Source organism: Chaetura pelagica, unplaced genomic scaffold, assembly GCF_000747805.2.
Source record: "Chaetura pelagica isolate M959 unplaced genomic scaffold, ChaPel_1.0 scaffold230, whole genome shotgun sequence".
NCBI classification, from domain to species: Eukaryota; Metazoa; Chordata; class Aves; order Apodiformes; family Apodidae; genus Chaetura; species Chaetura pelagica.
Genome location: NW_009951955.1, coordinates 1,178,788 through 1,196,446, shown reverse-complemented (window position 1 = coordinate 1,196,446; position 17,659 = coordinate 1,178,788). Strand labels below are relative to the sequence as shown.

Sequence of the window (17,659 nt, the reverse complement as noted above, 5' to 3'; positions counted from 1 at the left end):
GGGAAATGTCCACTGAAGTCAGCTGAGATTCATTGGCTTTAATTGGATTTAGGTCAACTCTTGCCTTGTCCTGTCAAGTCCAAGCAGTAATAAATGGTCAAAGCCAGGCCTTGTTTAAATCAAAGACAGTTATTAATTTAAACATTATAAACATATGCTGTCTTCTAAATGCATGCTTACTTGATACATGAGATGTGTTGGAGAATGATGGGGTTGACGGTATAAAATGTAAAGGAGCTTGTGTCTGCTTCTGTGCACTCATTTCATCTCACAGATTTTATTTTGCATTTTCCTGTCTTTTTCCTTGGTGGACACCAGTGCAGACTGCTTTATCCTTGTCTGCTGACTGTAGCATTGCTTTGGGAATGCGCTGCTGGTCACCTACAATTGCTGCTTAAAGAGACTGACCAAATCAGAGCCATGTCTTAACCACAGTGTTTTTCTTCTCTTCCTTTTCTACAGAAGGATGTAGCTCTGAAACCTCAGGAACGCGTGGAGAAGCGACAGAACCCTCTGGCCAAGAAGAAACGGGAAGCACTTACTAATGGGCTGTCATATCTTCCAAAAAAGAACAGATTTCACCACCACCAGTACAGCTCCGACCGAGAGAATGATCGTAATCTTTGCCAGCACCTTGGGAAGAGGAAGAAAATACCGAAGGGCCTCAGACAGGTGGGAGACAAGTTCACTGTTGTGGGGGAGGGCTTTGGCTGTTGGCACATGCTGTATGAAAGTGGATTTCTCATTTTGTGGGATCACTTATTTTAGCCCCTTTGTAGTTGTTTTTTTTATTGGGCTTTTGGGTGCTGCTTGGTACTGTGTCATGGTACTAGAAGAGACTGAGCAAGAAAGCAGGTGGCGTAGTGATGCTAGAGCTGAGTCAATAGATGTTCAAAGGTTTCCTTAGGCTGGCTGTGAGACTGATGAGGCAAACAACTGTGGTCTCTCTGTTACACTGTTAGGCCATCCTTGTGCTGTAAATGTTTTCTTTAGACTTTGTGCAGAGGAGTACAAGTCCCACTTGAACATCAAAGGCAAGGTGAGCTGACGGTGAGAGGGGCAGCTGACAAAGACTGATGATGGTGCTAGGAGCTCTTTGTAGGTTGTTGGCGGTACTGGTGTGTGCTCTTCTGGGTAAGTCATCACCTACCCATGAGTGAGAACCTCCTACCTTCCCAGCACTGGTGTTCCCTTCCTGCAGTAGCTCTGGCAGGCATGTGACAAAAGGCAGTGGATGGCATCCAGGGAGCAAAGCTTGAGGCTGGAAATCTTGGACTGTACAGTGTTGTGTTTCTTGTTTTGAAAAAATAAGAAAGCGTGACAAGTGTGATTTCTCTGATGAGCAGGATGGAGAGAAAAGAGCCTTGTTTTTTGTCAATAAATATACCCTGTGTGTTTGTTGTTAAAAAAATATAAAATACAGCTGGGCATTTTAAGTATAGCACGTGCCTCTGTGGTCATTTGGCTAATTGTCTGTGAAAACTCAAGTCTAAAGTATTAATAGAGATTAGCTTGACCTAAATTTGAGTGGTATTAATGACTTTAACCACAATGTATATGTTTAATGGAGATGGTTGATACTCACTGAATGAGTTTTCATCCTTGTTTGTTGTGAGCCAAACATTGCTTTGCAGAAAAACTTTTAGAAAATAATGAGAATTCACTGCTTTTCATTTTGTGAGCTCAGGGAAATTGAAGGAACATTGAGGTTGACAGGAACATTGACTTGTATTTATTTTGATATTCAGAGTAACAGAAGCTGGTGAAAAATGTTTTCCTTGTATTTTTAAGCCTGTACTGTATATAGAAATAAGGGATTATACAGTGTTTCAGCAAAGCAAATTGTAAAATGCTTATTCTACACTTCACACCCATTAAAGGTATTTCTTCTAATTTACTTTGTGTTTCAAAGTTGTGTGTGGGGAACTCTTAAGGATAATTGATACAATAGTTATAAGTAGATAATTGAAGGTTGCTGTGTTTCTGTGACTGTTTTCTCTGTTCATCTGTGTGGCCTTCACCCTGTTCCTTTTTAGTGTGTCAAATGATAAATGTAGATGCTTTATGCAGTAGGATTTGCCTAAATAAAAGCTGACTTTCTGCTCTCTTTGATTCCCCTGGCATAGCCTCCTGCCAGGTGAAACCTTTCTGCTGGTACTTAAGTGAAGGAATCAGCCTCACTGCTGATGGAGATTATTTGTGAGGTTGTGTTTTTAAGCATAAATATACACTGGCTTGGAAGGTGTTGAGTTGACAAATGTAATGGAAAATGGTTTTCCTTTTAGCTGATAAATCTGAGTACTCTGCTTAATTCCTGAGGGATAAGGCTGAGAGGAAATAAAATATCTTGCTCAATATAAATGTAATACATTTGGTAGGGGTATAGCTCCTTAGATAAGAACATTTTAGTCTCATGAACAGTTTAGGTGCTGACAAATCCAAGTGGCTTTGGCACTTAGAGATGTGGAAAAAAAGATGTCATGGAAAAGACTATAAAGCTTATTTGAAAAGACATCCCCGCAGCCTTTATAGACAGTATTTCTGGAAAGCACTTTCTGTTTTCTTTCAAGACAAGTGGTGGAGACTTAAAAAAAAAAAAGGAGGAAAATGCTAAGTTTTGAGGAGGTTTTCTCTGAGAATGTAGCACTTTTCCTCTCGAGTGACTTGGTTGCACAGCTTGGGTTTGTTCCCCTATACAGATCCATCCCATGGAATTCCTGGACTCTTGAATGGAAAGTAAAATTGCTTGTCACCCTTCTCAGATGACAACAATTCAAGAATTGGGCCCGCTGGTGTTTGTAGGAAAGTACAAAGCCAATTTGGGTTTAGTATTTTGGATATGTGTGGTGACCTTGCCATGTTAGGGCTATATATTGTATATGTAACCAATGTATCTTGCCCCTGTTGTCCCTGGAGGAATTCTGAATAGTGATATGTGAGTATTATAATTGGATGGCAGGGTGCAATCTCAGTGCATTCCACTGTTGCCATAAGACCTTGGCTGCAGTCTTTCCCTTTTGGGAAATGTTTTATAGCTGGAGGTCTTGTTCATTGTTTTACTAGTAGTTAACAGTCCTGACTGATCGGCCTTCCTGTGAAATCTGTTGCCTGCTGGAAGTAACTCTCTCATGAAGGATTTACACAGTGAAGCTTCCTCGTCAAACAGATTTAGTTGAAGTCAGCTATTGGAGGGACTGCTAATTAGTTTTCGGAGAAAATCCTTGCAGTATTCATGCAGGTATTTATGGTAAAATGCCTTCAGGTTTATTGAAATTCAGAAAATGTGAAACTGTAGGTTAATTAAGGCTCATATTTTACTAGTGAGAAGACTTTTGAACTCTGCTTTGTGAGCTTTTGTAAGTGTACTTATTAAATGCCTCAAGGAAACTTTAGTTGGCGTTAAGCAAACATAAGACTCATCACAATAGTTCACCAGCCTTTAAATTGAATTTCCTTTATGTTAATTGGTGATGGCATGTTTTTGTGTGTTTTCTGTAAAAAAAAAAATTGATACCTCAAAGTGAGCATTTTTAAACTAGTAAAAGAGTGGCAGAATTTTTTTGAGTGTTCATTCCTCATGATTCAAGGAGATTGGGGCATATGAGGAAACAATGAGTTTTCATTGCAGGAGTGTTGAGATTATTTTGGTAGTGAGAGGGAAGAATAATTTCTCTTCATTCAGTGAGTGTGTGTTTTGGAAAGAGCAGAAGACACTGACTTTTGCTACCTCTACCATTTGCTGCATTGTTTTCTTTATTTGCTGGGAGATTCATATGCCTGTCTTGCAGCAAAGTAAGCTTTGGCACATGCTTGTACACCAGCAATCCCTGTGCTGGGCAAGTGGTGTATTAGATGGTTTATGTATATACAAGAGCCACCTGCTGCTGGGCTCTGCTTTGACTGCCTGATTCCAAAGACACTTGCAGAATATCAAATCCCAGATAGAGTGTGAGTGCAAGGAATGAGGTGGACGGGTAATATCAATAAGGGGTAGATAATGAAAAAAGGGAAGAAAACTCATGATGGAGAGATCAATTAGGAGGCAAATTTTTATGAGATAAAGGAAAAATGGGAAGAACAGCAAAATGATACACCACTGCCTCTGGCAGTCATCAACTAGAAGCATTAGAAACTATTAGCTTTAACCTTGTAGTCTGTTGCATCAATCAATTAAAGGGGAGGGAAGTATTGAAGCTTTTCCTTCTCAGAATTAAGTCCACGATCTCCTTGGCAGTCTTGCCCTGAATCTATACATCTCAGATTTGAGAGTGCCTAGACTTTTGGTGGTTCATCTGGATGCCAGTCTTGTCCCCTGTCATTGTCACATGCAAACATGGTGTGGTTAATTGTGCTGCAGATACAGTTCCAGCTGGTCTGTTCTCTGGTGCAGAGGTGTTGGTGCTGTGCAGGAACCCTCTGGTGCGGGGGGTGAAATTACCAGGCTGTGATCTGCATTTAATCACTCTTGCTGTCAGGAATGGCTTTTGCATGCTTTTAGACAAGCCTGTACATGACAGGTAATGCAAGCAGAGCGGGAGGTGGGTGTTAGCTGTATGGTTTGTGGTGACACTGGTCGGGGAGCTGAGCAGATGGGTTTGATTGTCACTGGCAGTGTGATTCCAGGGAGAGCTGAGTGTGGTGACAAGCGATTTACAATGTGCTATTTACAGTTTGGGTTTGCAGTCTCTCAATGACATCTGAGTGCTCTTTAGCAACTGCTTTCATTACTGCTTTTCTAGGAGTTGTTAATTGAAAATGAAATTGTGGGTGGGCTTTGGGAGTGCAACAGCAGCAACAAGTATTATATGCAACCATGGAGAACAGTTTAATTTCTTTGACTCCCAACTTGTAGCTCTGTGCAGTGGCAAGGGAAAAAAAAACATGTATATATTTGAGCAGTCTGAGGTTAGACACCTTTGAAATACTGCATACAATGTGCATACACCTGTAATGAGTGATAAAGGCTTGAATCTCCTTTTATATAGCTGCTGGGATTTGGGATTACTTCACTGGCAGCCAGTGGATTTTGGTGACTGTAAAACCGCTGAAGATCAGGAAGGAACCTTGCTCATGAAAATAGCTCAGGCAGGACAACAGAGGGGTTTGCAAGTTGTGCTGGTGGTGTTGGGGCTGGTTTTACACTGTTGGAGGTCTGGCTCTTTTAACTGGAGTTAAAAGAGATGTTGCTACCAACTCCTAGAGAATAGGACAAACTTGCACACCTAAGAGGAGAAGCACCAGCTTCATCAGGTCAGCAATGTTATTACAATGCTTACTGGAAATTCAGATGGTGTTTCTTTCCATTATGTTTTTAAAGAGAAATGTTTATATATATTTTATTTCAAAATGCTAATGCAACTACCTTACAATTTGTAATTTTGCTGGTTGTTTTGCAGGCTACACGGTTTGATGTGTGCAAGTGTTGCCAAAAGGTTAAAATAACTGAAAGCAAGTGTTGCAAGCAACAGGGCTTTGCAGTGGGCACTGATTTGATGAAGCTGCTTTGTATTGGTATTGTGGGCATTGTTTATTTGCATTTCTTTGTCAACTTGCCATAATAACAGCATTGGATTTGAAACATGAACTAAGAAAAAAAAAAAATCAGATTACAGCACAGGAAGTGTAGAAGTGGCCATATACAGGTAACTGTGCTTTGAGTTTACATACAGTATGAGGGGTGTGATGATCTGTGGGAGGAGATGCTCGTGTGATAAAGGGAGATAGGTAGATCTGGAATTTGAGAAGCTTTTGTAGGATGGAAAAGGAGGAACATGTCTATAGGAAAGGGGCAGGGGGGGAAGTGGGGCTGTGCACAGGGCAGTGTGGTTTTTCAGAGGGGTAAAGGCCTGTTGTGGCACTTAGTGCTGTGGTATAGCTGGTGTGCTGGTGTTAGGTCATAGGCTGGACTTGATCTCAGAGGCTTTTCCAGCCTCAATAATTCTGTGATTTTGTAAATGTTACACAAGGGTTTGAGTATAGAGGGAATATGTCCAAAGAGTGGGGGCCTGTTGTATGAGTTAACATTGCCAGTGTCTCCTCTTGTCCAGCTCACTGATATCTGGTCTACTATCATGCTGTTAAAACATTGTGTGCTTCGTGCTGGCCAGTGGGTAATTTCATCCTTGAAAGGGAACTGCCCTTTATTTTGCACACGTGCACAGAAAATGGCCTTCTGTATGTACGAGGGAATGTGTCTAAAAGCTGGGCTGCTATTCAGCTGCCCCTCTCAGACCCAGTGCTGGTGACAAACAGCGCTTGAATTACAAGTGTTTTTTGATTCTCATCGGCTGTTTGCTTCTGATCAGAGGCCACAGATATCTCCAGCTGCACTTAACTCGCAGTCACCATATCCAGTGCGTCATCTGTGAAGGCATCCAGCTGCTCAAAAGCATCCAAACAACTTCTGGGCCCTGATAATATATAATTGAGCTCAACGGGCACAGAAAAGATTGTTGTTCTCCATAGAAAGGACTGAAAAATTATGTGCTGCTTGTTGTGCCTGTTGTTCTGCACTGCACATCCCCCCCAGGTTTAATGAAGTTCCTAAATAGGCCCTTTGGATTCCCTGAAAACACACAAAACCGGGCAGATGATGTGAAATCCAGAGCCACTGGCAACAAGAAGCACAATGCCAGGATGCAGCTAAGGCTTTCAGAGGCAGGCAGGGAGCAGGCAAACACCTGCATTCATTGATCAGCAGCTCCTAGAAGCTGCCACTTTACTGAAGATTTGCCTGCAGTGACGTGTCACAGGCGTTTCCCCCCCCTTGTAATCACCAGTTTCACCTGCAATTTTTCAATAAGCTATTGAATTATACCTCTCTAAATGATACACTGCAAATCCAGCAGGTCCTAATTGCTAATGATGGTTCTGAAAGACTTTCATTTGACTGTAATTAGGTTTGCAAGCAATCAGCTGCCCTTATCAGAATTGAAAACACATATAATGTGAAATACGGGCTGGTGGGAATGCAGAGTTTTCTTAAAAGGAGGGAAGAGGAAGATGTTTTATTAGCAGAAGCTGTGACATATTTTAACACCTTGAAAACATCATGTGTGAAATTAATTCTGTTTGGTATTATGCCATCTGGCAGTGTTATTGTTCTGTATATATTGCCATGTAAAGTGTGCTTTTTCGTCTGAGTATGAGCCTGCCTTTGAAATAGTAATCATGAGTCAAATCGATTTCTAAGGATGTTATCCCTGCTAGATGGGTTAAAAATGTGTCTTGGGAAATCCCATGGACTCAAAATGGCTTCCCCATGGAGAGCTTTGCTTGCAGGACTGATGAAATAGGAGGCAAAGGGCCTTTTCTTTTTTCCTCATGCTCCCCTCCTGTGAATGTGTATATGTGCTCAAAGGTAAGAAAAACTCTATCCAGGTATTATTTATTGAAGCTGAAGTAGAAAATGCCTGAATCTTAGGCTTGGGACCAGGATAATTGTTTAATAATATACTACTATTTTGATCCTGTGTGTATGCTCTTGCATTAAACACCCAGCTTGGAGCCTTCTGTGATTGCAAACAAGCATTTGCAGCTTGAGTCTTCAGGCTCCAGTGTAGGCACAGAAGGCCCTAATTCACAGACACAGCAGCTTCAAACCTGGTTACCAGCTGGTGTTTGCCCCCTCTGGCTAAAATCTCGGCTGTTTGGCAGCGTGGTCTGTCTCTTAACCAGGACTCAAATGTGGGTGTTAATAGCTGATATGGTGACCAGTGTTGTTGTTGTTGTGGTAGTGTTACTTCTAGATAGTAGAGCTTATAAAGCCAAGGAAGAGTCTGGAAGAACTTAGGTCATGTGTGGAAACAGGAATAAATGGTGGGATATTAGTATTTCCCATGTTTCTCTGAAGGTGATGGTGTGAGGCGATTGCACCTGGGAGGTGGTAGACAAAGGGTTTCTCTGCCTCCTCTGCTTTCACCTACCATTGCTGTTGTGTTGTGGGTGATCAGGCTTGTAAGAAAATGAGCAATGTTGGCATGTTTTTATTTCTTATGCAAATTGTGGCAGTGCTTTGTGATCTGCCCTGCTGCATCCCACTTCTCTTTAGCTCCGGCTTTTGCAGCTGTGAACAGAGTTGCTAAAGAGATGTCACCGCCCTGTCACCAGCCCAGGTAATGCTGCTGGGAAAAGGTGCTCCTGTGTGCACCACTTACCCCTTCCATTCAGAAGAGTAGCAAACTGCCAGCAAGTTCCAGAGTGAAAAATGGTTAAAATCAGTGGTGTTTGGGTTAACCTAAATTATGTTAGTCAAATAGATATCTTGAGAATAGCAGTAAAAAAAAAAATTACTGTGCATGGAGCAGTTGTTGTATCCCAGGATTATATTTATATATATATTTTTAATGTTGGCACCTCCTTTAATTGAAAACTTAAAAACTTACTAAAGATGCTGTATTGGGAAGTGAACCATATTTTAAATGTGCAATGCAATCAATTGCTGTCTTAGAAGTTCCTAAGGATGTTACCAATAAGGAATTAAGCAAAAAATTAGTTTTGACTCAGGCTACTTGGAGACAAATTAAGCTTTAGCTTTAATTATCTAAAACAGTATAATAAAGTGACCATTTTGAATTAACAGAAGAAATGTTCCAGCACTTCTTAAAAAAGTTTGTATTCTACAAATAACTTAGACTTAAGGCAAGACTTCTCACCTGTGAGTTTGCCTGTATATTAACTAGATGTACAGCAGTTCTTCCTCAGTTTTTTTTGTGTGTGAAAGGCATAGAAGCCATGTTCTTCAACTCTGCTTTTTTTCCTGCACAAGCTCTATATTCTTAAGGGGAGGAGATGTAGAAGCCCTATATTGAAGTGTGGGTTTGCTGCACCTTTGGGGCCCAGTCCTGTCAGCCGGTGCTGTGGGGAGCAGGAGTCTCTGCTGGTGCTGTTCCCACTGCCAAGCTGGGAGGGCTGGTGCAGGGGCTGTGCTGTGGTGTGGGGAGAGCTGGGGAGCAGGGGGACAGCCCCAGCAGCATGTCAGACTCCTGTTGGATGCTTAGACTCTTAGTTAGGCTTAGGTAACCTTAGGTCCAGCTCCCGAGTGCCATAAATTCATGGATTCAGTGGCACAGACCTAGGTCATGTGCTTGAAAAAAACGAATACATGGGGGAACTTTAAAACTGTAAGTGAACAGGACTCCGAGGAACCTTTCCCTTCCCAAGGCTCCCCAGTTTGGCCTTTCCAAGGGGAGGAGGAAAGGGGCAGAAAAGAGGCAATCCCTTCAATTAAGGAAGCAGAATGTTTTCATATCTCCTGGTAAACCAAAGGCAGTACTCCTGCTTTCATAGCTGATGTGTTACAGGCAGTCTGAAGTGGGGGAGGCTGTAATTCCCCTGGGCCTGAACAGCAGCTTTTTGGCTGAGATTTGTTAGAAGTGGAAGGTAAAGGCAGCATGAGTGACAGTGTTACTGCAGCCTGGTAAGCTAAAGCAGCGTGAAATTCAGGTACTGAGCTGGCACAATTGCTTTCATGGTTTGCAGTGCTTTGTGGAGCTGTTTCTGAGGTTTTAGGCCTTCCCTGGATTTCACCTGACAGTGGCCTTGGAAAGGCAGCTCTGGCCAGCTCCAGAGGCTGCCAGTGGCTCTGGAGCCTGCACACTCCCACCACAGTGGCACAGCATTGCTACTAAACTGTCTATTTATTTCATTTCAGGACAGGAAAAAACAACCTGTGCATAAAGCTCAAGAAAAATATTTATGATCTTTCTCAGCCCTGAGGAAGTTACTCTGTGTGGTTTCAGAAGTTTAAATGTTGTTTTTCTCTAAATGTAAGATGTTTTAGATTTTGTTTGTGCCCAAACACACTGAAAAGGAACCAACTTGTAGGTATGTCCTGATCTCCTGTGTTTAGCCCGTTTACATAGTATATGAATTTTTAGGAATGCCTCCTTTTGTTCTTAGCAAAACTGTGACAGCTTTATTTTTTATACTGAGTAGGTTGCTGGACTCTTGAATAATTCAAAGGGCTATTTTCAGACAGTTCCATTGCCATTTAAAGAGCACAGTATGGCCATTACTACACTAGACCATGACTCCTAAAGACAGGCAAAACAAACTTGTCTTTTTGTCCTGCCTTTTCCCTGGTACAATTTTCTCTGCTCGATATTAAAGTCCAGTGGGGTTATGTGAGCGAAAATGGAAGAGTTACCCTTAAGTAAAAGTTGCTGTTATAGAAGAAAAAAAAATATTTTAATAGAAGATCCACTGCAAAAGTGACTGTGGTTTTGCATTTCCAGTGCTGTTGGAAGTTTGCCTCTAATATTGGCAGCACCATATAGGCTATTTTAGAATACCTACTCCTCTAATTTTCCATTTTTTTTATGGCCTGTGTAGGATCAGTTTCAGTTTTATCCTTCTGTATTGGATCAACTGTTGGAATGATTATTCAAATATGATGTCTAACATGAATGGACTTGAGGAAGTCCTAGGCTTATAGTCCACCCTTAGGAAAGTGCACAAGCTTATTCTTGGCCATAGCTGCTTTTTTGATGCCTGTTCTCTGATGCTGCTGACCTCTGTGAGCAGCTGTTAGTGACCTGTTTGCAGGAAAATTGACTTCTTGCTTTCTCCAGTTAAAGATTTACTATTACAGTTTAATCGCAGTTTCTCCTGGTATGGAAGACACCAGAGGAATGTTCTCTCTGTAGTGCAACAAAATGAAGACAGAAAACCAGGATGATAGCCTTTCTGGATCTGTCCTGTGTGTTAATGTCTGTGAGGCATAAGATGTATTTAAGGTGAAGTTTGGCAAAAGATGACGTGGGTGTGAACTAGCATAAAATAGATCCCAGCAGGAAGTGAAGCTTACAATCCACAGCCTAGTAGGATCCTGCAAGAAATTGTGGAAGGAGAAAGCAGAAAAATAACTGATTTACCAGCACAAGTTGATTTAGATCATATAAAAAGAAAAAACTGTATGGCATTGATGTCTCTGACAGCAGAGAGCTGAACCACTGACCTCAGAGTTCCCGTGTGCTGCGTGCCCACTGACCTTCCCCATCAGCAGTGCTACAGACAGGCTGAGGAACTTGCCTGCTAAAAAAGAGTTGAGTTCCCTTTCACACAACTCACTTCTGCTTGAGCAGAGGAGCGAAATAGAGAAAACCCCAAGTTTGCTTATCAAATGCACTAAGGCCTAAGCCCAGCTCAACATACTAAGTCTCCCTGAGTCTCCCAAGGCTAAAGAAGTCCTTAAATTAATAAAAATAGTAAAGCTGAGAATAGGTGTAGAGCTAGATACTGTTTATTACTTTTTCTATCAGGCTTTGTCTAAATTCTTCAATAACAATATTTTAATTATAAAGCAGGTGGATTTTATCCTAGACATATGAAGCAGCAAAAATTTGGTGCATTAAAATTTTCCATGGTACTCTTATTTGTGCTGACTCTGCTCACCATTTCCTTCTGAACAGGTTTTACTCTGCTCTAGTTGAATGAAAAAAACCTCATACTTTTGTAAATTAAAAAAAAAATCAAGTGCCCAAAGCAGGCAGAGGGTTAATAAAAATGGAAATTCTTTTAAAATTATTAATCAATCTGTTTAATGTTTTATAGTTTTCCCTCCCCCTAACACATGTTCTTCTCTTGTAAAGCATCTTACTGCTTCCTGCTTGTTTACTAGCTTTCAGCAAGTCAAGCAGCTTTCAAATTGCTTTGATGTTAATTATAGAACTTGTTCAATAGGGCTTGCTAGGTGAAGGAAAATAGCTCATATGTTTAAGAAAATATACAAGTGCTCTGTGCTTCAGTTCTGGAGAGGGAAATGACAAGATACTGATGACTTAGTGTTGTGTTGTCAAGTATAGGCTATATTTGGGTGGTAGGCTGCTCTTGGTTTGCCAGATTTGATAGTAGTTGTCTTCACTTCTCTTGATGATAAAGAAGAACTGTGTGCTGAGGAGTGATCCTTGTAATTGTCAAAGGAGTTGAGTTTCAATACCTCTGTGCCAAATTGAAAGATTCAATAAGCAGGGATTTGCCTTAGTCCACAAAAGCTGTTGCTATAAATTAGCCCTTTGGATTGTGGGTTATCCCAGATACTCTGTTTATTCTGCTCTGGACTCTGGTCCAACCTGAGCGGGACTTACTGTGTACTTGACACTGTTTGAGTGAAGTGTTGTTGCCTTTACACTTTAGCTGCAGCTCAGTTTGGGGATGTACAAAAAATATTCTTGTAATTTGGAAAAAACTGTCTTAATAAAACTGCTACATACTCAAATCCAAATTGATCAATGTCAAGACATGAAACCCCTGGAGAAGAGTGTTAGGTAGTGGTGACAGGGTGGGAACTGGGGATGGGGACTGTGACCCTCCAGCTGTGGCCGTGTTCCCCTGGTCTTTGGCAAGTCACTGCCTCAGTTCCTTGGGTTCATCTTCTATGTAAACAGTGCTTAATCATAAGGAAATTCTCTACCAATTCATAATCAAGGCATAAACGTTTAATCAGAGAATTTGTGCAGTGTTTGGAGGTCTCCAGATGAAAGGTTTGGTACCTGTGGGATAAATGAATATTAGTAATTTCTAGTGCAAAGCACTGTAGCCATTTCAGCTGACTGTGGAGTTTGTCAAAATCCAGAGCTGTGTTGGATGACTGGAAAGGGCCTAGTGGGAAGTGCTCTAAGACCTGCAGTTTATTAGTGGCATTGCATTTATAAATGAGCAACAAGACACAGAAGGGGAGTGTGGAAGGTCTGTCATTACAAAACGCTATTGAAAGATTTGAAGTAAAATTGGCAGTCTGATCTTGCTATAAGAATGGCAGTGTTGTCAGTGATACAAAGATGTTATTTTCAGTATTGAGGCTTGTGCTTCCAATGTTTAAATGAACCTGTACTTTAGTATGCAATAAATAATGAAAAACATTCCCTCAAACTTTCTTCTTCATAATAATGATACATTTTGGTCTAATTATGACTGGTAAGCTATTACTGTTCTACAGTAGTACCAGTGGGTGTGTTGTTTGCAGAAGCAGTAAGTTGCATGGCATCTTGTTGTTCTATTTTAGAGAGATTATAAAGCTTTTCCTGGAGTAGAACTGAATGAGATTGTAACATCACATTGGAGGAGAGACCTTACCTATCAATAGCAATGCATGGCGTGTAATTTTAAATCTTTCTAATTTAAATAATGAAAATCTGTTTTTCATGAATAATTCAGAGATCTGATTTAGTAGAATTATTTCCAGCCCATGTATATTAAACAGCCAACCTGCTATGCCAGTTCTGGGTGAGACACTGTTGATGGGGGTTTTCTCCTTTCTGCAGAAATGATCATCTTTGTCTGCCAGAAAATAAAGCTCCTGGTGTATTTTGTCCTTTTGATTGCAGGAGAATTTTTCTTTAAACCTCATAGGCTAAAATTCAAGCTGAAGAAAAATAAACCCCTTTCTACAGTAGCTCCTAGAATTTAATTTGGAGAGAGTAAACCTTGTACTATATCCATTAGGAAAATGGCAGTATTCTTCCATTTCCTGATGTTATTCAATTACTTACCCTGCTTCCTGCTTTTAGCATAAACTGTATATTTTAGCTCCTGACCTTTGACAGCAAATTGAATCAGAAGTGAAGATACAATGAAAGGGATTTTTTTTTAAGACTCTTTAAAAACATTGATGTGTAGGAAATTTTGGGGTTTGTTTTGTTGTTGGTTTTTAAATAAACCTCAGTGTGGATTTTGTAATACAGTGCATTTTCTCTGGAGAAATGAAATTTAATGTCCTTTCTAATTTGCCTTGGAGAACAGCAGAACCTGCATAGCTGCACTTGTTGGTACATGCCTGCTGAAGTTAGCATTGAGGAAAAAGTGGAGTTTGTTTAATTGAGAATCCAACCCTTGTTTAGATTGGATTAGCACTTTAAGAAAAATATTTAACTTGCAAGATGATGCTGTGTACACAAAGTGCTCACAAGTCTAAAGTCACCCTGAGCTTTGATTCACCACTGTTGTGGCCTTCTTGCCCACACCCCACTCACAGGTTTTTATAGTTTTGCAGGATTTTATGCTGTTTAAAGCCTTCTCATGGAATAAAAAAAATGTGTTTTCCTTGTCAAGTCGTCAGAACAGCATAAGCTGAGTCTTTTATACGTGAGAGAACATTTTCTATAGTGAGCTGCAAAATTTTCAGACTTGTCCACAATGCTAAGTTGTATTGTGATCCCTCTTGGTTTGTGCTAGGAGAGAGCCTCATTTTTCTGCATGTGTATTAGTCTAACCTGGTACAAGAGCTTTGTTGCTCCGGGTTGTGTTGTTCTGCAGGCTGTTCCAAGACAACATTTAATTCTTCCTTGTTCTGGCTGCAGCAATGCCAAGTATTTGTTGAACATCTGTCAGTGTGTTCAGATTATTAACCTAACTTCTGCTCATTTATGTTAATAAAATCATTTGAGTTTCATAACAAGTGCATGTAGCAGTTCCTCATGCTACTAGTCCCACTGAAATCCTGAGAGGGTTAAGACAATCTTACCCCAACTGGCACAGCATTGGCATTTCCTCCTTCAAAAGCAATGCTTCACTTCTGTGCTGCCTGGACCAGGAAGGTGGCACAGCTTATAAACAGTTGTGTTTAATTTTCAACCTCTAAAGCTGGTATTTTTGGGACAGACTAGAAAACGTGGGGATAGGATGCCAAAACTGTTTCCAAATTTGGCACCTGTAATGAGAAAGTTGTGGTCTGTCGTACTGGCAGCAGAAGTGTGCTGAGGAGCAGAGAGCAACGTAAGACTGGTGAGATCAGGACTCCTAAGTGCTCTTTTCAGGATTACTGTGGAGGCAGGTCCCTTCTGTCCAGAGGCAAATCACCAGATTTGCATCCTTGGTGATTTCCACATCTCCCTATGGCATCCTGATCTCATGAGCTGAGTCAGCTGTGCTTGGAGCAGGGCTTAGACATGTTCACATTCAAGGGCCCCTCCAACCCAAACTGTTGTGTGTCACACTGAGCAAATAATTTCTGGGAACAGAAACTGCCATTTATTACAGTTAATTGGTGTCTACTTTTGGGCTGGTGGTGTAATACGTGTAACAAGCAGCTCTGAAGCCAGCTTGGGAAATGATCCCTGTGTTTGTCTCAAAAGGCCTTTACTTAATTGTTAGCACACAGATTTTGCAAGTTGTATTAAATGACAGGTCTCCTTTTTGGACTCCATGTAGTCCTCTGAGCAGCAAAAATGCACTTGGAGCCGTTCTCCCAAGTCCTATAATCTTTTACTACAGATACTATTAATAAAAGTATTAATTACACTTCTGGAATTAGAATTTCGTAATGAAACCTCCAACAGAAAACTCAAGCCAGGTTGGCTGAATGTCATGAAACAAACTTGAGCTGCAAGTGAAATAAAAGTTGCTTTTAAGTTTACAGTTAAAAGAATGTAAAACTTTTCAGCTTTTCCAAGTTCTGACAGAAAACCTTGCAGTGCTTGGCAGGCCTGGCTGGGTTTCCTTAAGTGTGAAATGTTAGATAAAACTGGTGACTTGGAGCCAAGTAAATGAAATTTAAAGGTTCTCCTGAAACAAAGGGAAATGGAGATGCCCAGATTTTTTCTCACCTCTCTCCTTCATATCCTGACTGGGCTCAGTGGGGTGCACTGGCTGGAGCATCCCAGGCATGGCGTGGGAGTAATGTGGGAGAAGATGCAACTGGGAGAAATCCTTGGTCCAGTGGTACTGCTGGTGAGCATAGCTCTGCTGACTTCAAGGGAGCTGAGGGGTGTTCTCTGCCTGCTGAGGATTCTGACCATGGAGTTCCTGTTTAGTTGCAGAGCAAGCTCAGAGGTGAGAGGAACTCGGGAAGACTTTCCTGGTGCCTTGTAATGTGCAGCAGTACCAACATACAGGCTCTAATTAAAAGCTGTTTTGAATACATTGCAAATGTTTGACTTGGATGCAAAGGGAAAGGCAATTTTCTCTCTGTCCTTCCTTTCACCCTTGAACTGGGAATTCTACAGCCTTTTAGGCAAAATGAAGAGCTTTTGTTTTGCATCCAGAAAGGCTTTTTAAGAAAAAGGAGTGGTTGTTAAAGTACTTGGGGAGGTTTTGCTGACAGCAGATAGAGTGCTATTTGCACGTGGGGAGCAGGGGGACTCAGCCATTTGACATGTCTGTCCATCCAGTACACTCCAGAATTCTAATTACAGTATTTTTAATGTATTTGAATTCAGTGCTTGGAGTGTACACTTTTAAGGGCTCTATCTTTCTTCCTTTTTTATGTCCTGATTGAAGTTCTGTGCTAACTGGGATGGGTTGAAGGTCAGAAGGAGGTGAATAGCAGTTGGTGGGGTTTTTATCCAGAGCCTTTTTATCTATAATTGGAAGAGGTTTATTTATATTTTTATGTAAGACTTTGTAACTGTTATGAAAATTGCTACTAGCACTTCCACATCAACGTAAAACATGCTCATGCTAATGGAAGCAGTTTCCCAAGGCTTCAGTGGACTTTTGGAGCATATTTCCACTAGGAACTGTTTTGGGGCAGTTGATTTCTTGGATGTTAACTCCCTGAAGTATGATGACTTCCAAGCAGTGTCCTCTAACACCGGGCAGTCTCCATTGTAACATTCTCTAGGGACTGTTGTACTCAAAACCACTTTGCAAGGCAGTGGAAACTCTTGTGTCCCAGCCTAATCCATAATAGTTACACCCTTGGGATGGGCTTCACTGAAAATCTGGGAATATATGGATGCTTCCCAGCTTTCTGTGATTTTTGCCCTGAGTTGATTAACCCAATTTCTGAGTGCTCGAATTTTTAGATCTCTAATCTTAGTGGGGTAAATTGATTTTTAATGTTTCAACCAAAGAAGTCTAGTCTGGCACCTACACACCGTGGCTCTGCTGCTTCCAGCCACGCTGCTGTCGGTTCTGCCACTGTCCCTGTGACATCGGGGGGACAGTTCTTCCCTCTGCCAAATACCTGTGTTTGTAGCTCTGCCCACCTCTAGCAGCGTTGCTCCAGCCTGGGCCGGTGCAGGGATGTCCAGAGCTCTCCCCTGGGAAGACTTCGCTTGTCCTTGTGCGTTAACCTGCTCCTCCCTCCCACTTGCTGCTCCTTTAACACCAATCTAGTCTGCACGATGGCACTTCCTCGTCTTCCAGTGGACTCATAGCGCTTTAAATATATATTCGATGGGCGAGTTTACGGTAGGTGGGAGTGTTTTCTGCTGGCGTTGCTGTGCTTTGCTGGAGGGGAGCAGCTCCAGCCCCGCTCCCTTCCCTTCCCTTCCCTTCCCTTCCCTCCTCGGCAGCGCTGGGGCTCCCTCTGCGGACCGCAGCGGCAAAGTGCGGGGGCTGCTCCGAGCCCCCAGCCCTGCCCTCGCTGCTATCACAGCTTGTGGTTTTCCTTTTTTTTTCCCCCCTTTTTTTTCCCTTCCTTCTTTTTTTTCTTTCCTTTCTTCTTCTTCCCCCCTTCGCCTCCCCTTCGCTCTTTTTATTCCCCTGAACAAACTGTACTCATTTAGGGAAGGATTTGTTTGGCTTTCCCCCCCAGTCATTGCAGAAATGCTGCAAGAAGCAGGTTCCAGGTTGGGTCAGGCAGACATTAACTGATCTCCCCTGGCTGCCTCCTGCTACCTGAACAAGCTAAAAAAAAAAGCAGACAGATACAAATGGTGGTTACAGGGAATCAGTGTTCCTGAATATCCTAGGTTTATGCTTTTTTCTCACCAAAACA

The 17,659-nt window shown here is 41.6% G+C and overlaps 1 protein-coding gene across 1 annotated transcript in view; it reads left to right on the top strand.

Annotated features, from left to right (window-relative positions):
* The first annotated feature begins 207 nt into the window (after positions 1-207).
* The window catches only part of AUTS2 (autism susceptibility candidate 2), a 565,263-nt gene continuing 547,811 nt past the window's right edge, over positions 208-17,659 (top strand). Inside the window, exons 1-2 of the mRNA XM_009999154.1 lie at positions 208-219; positions 463-672. Of these exons, the coding sequence (XP_009997456.1) occupies positions 208-219; positions 463-672 (222 nt within the window). The remainder of the gene's footprint in view (positions 220-462; positions 673-17,659) is intronic.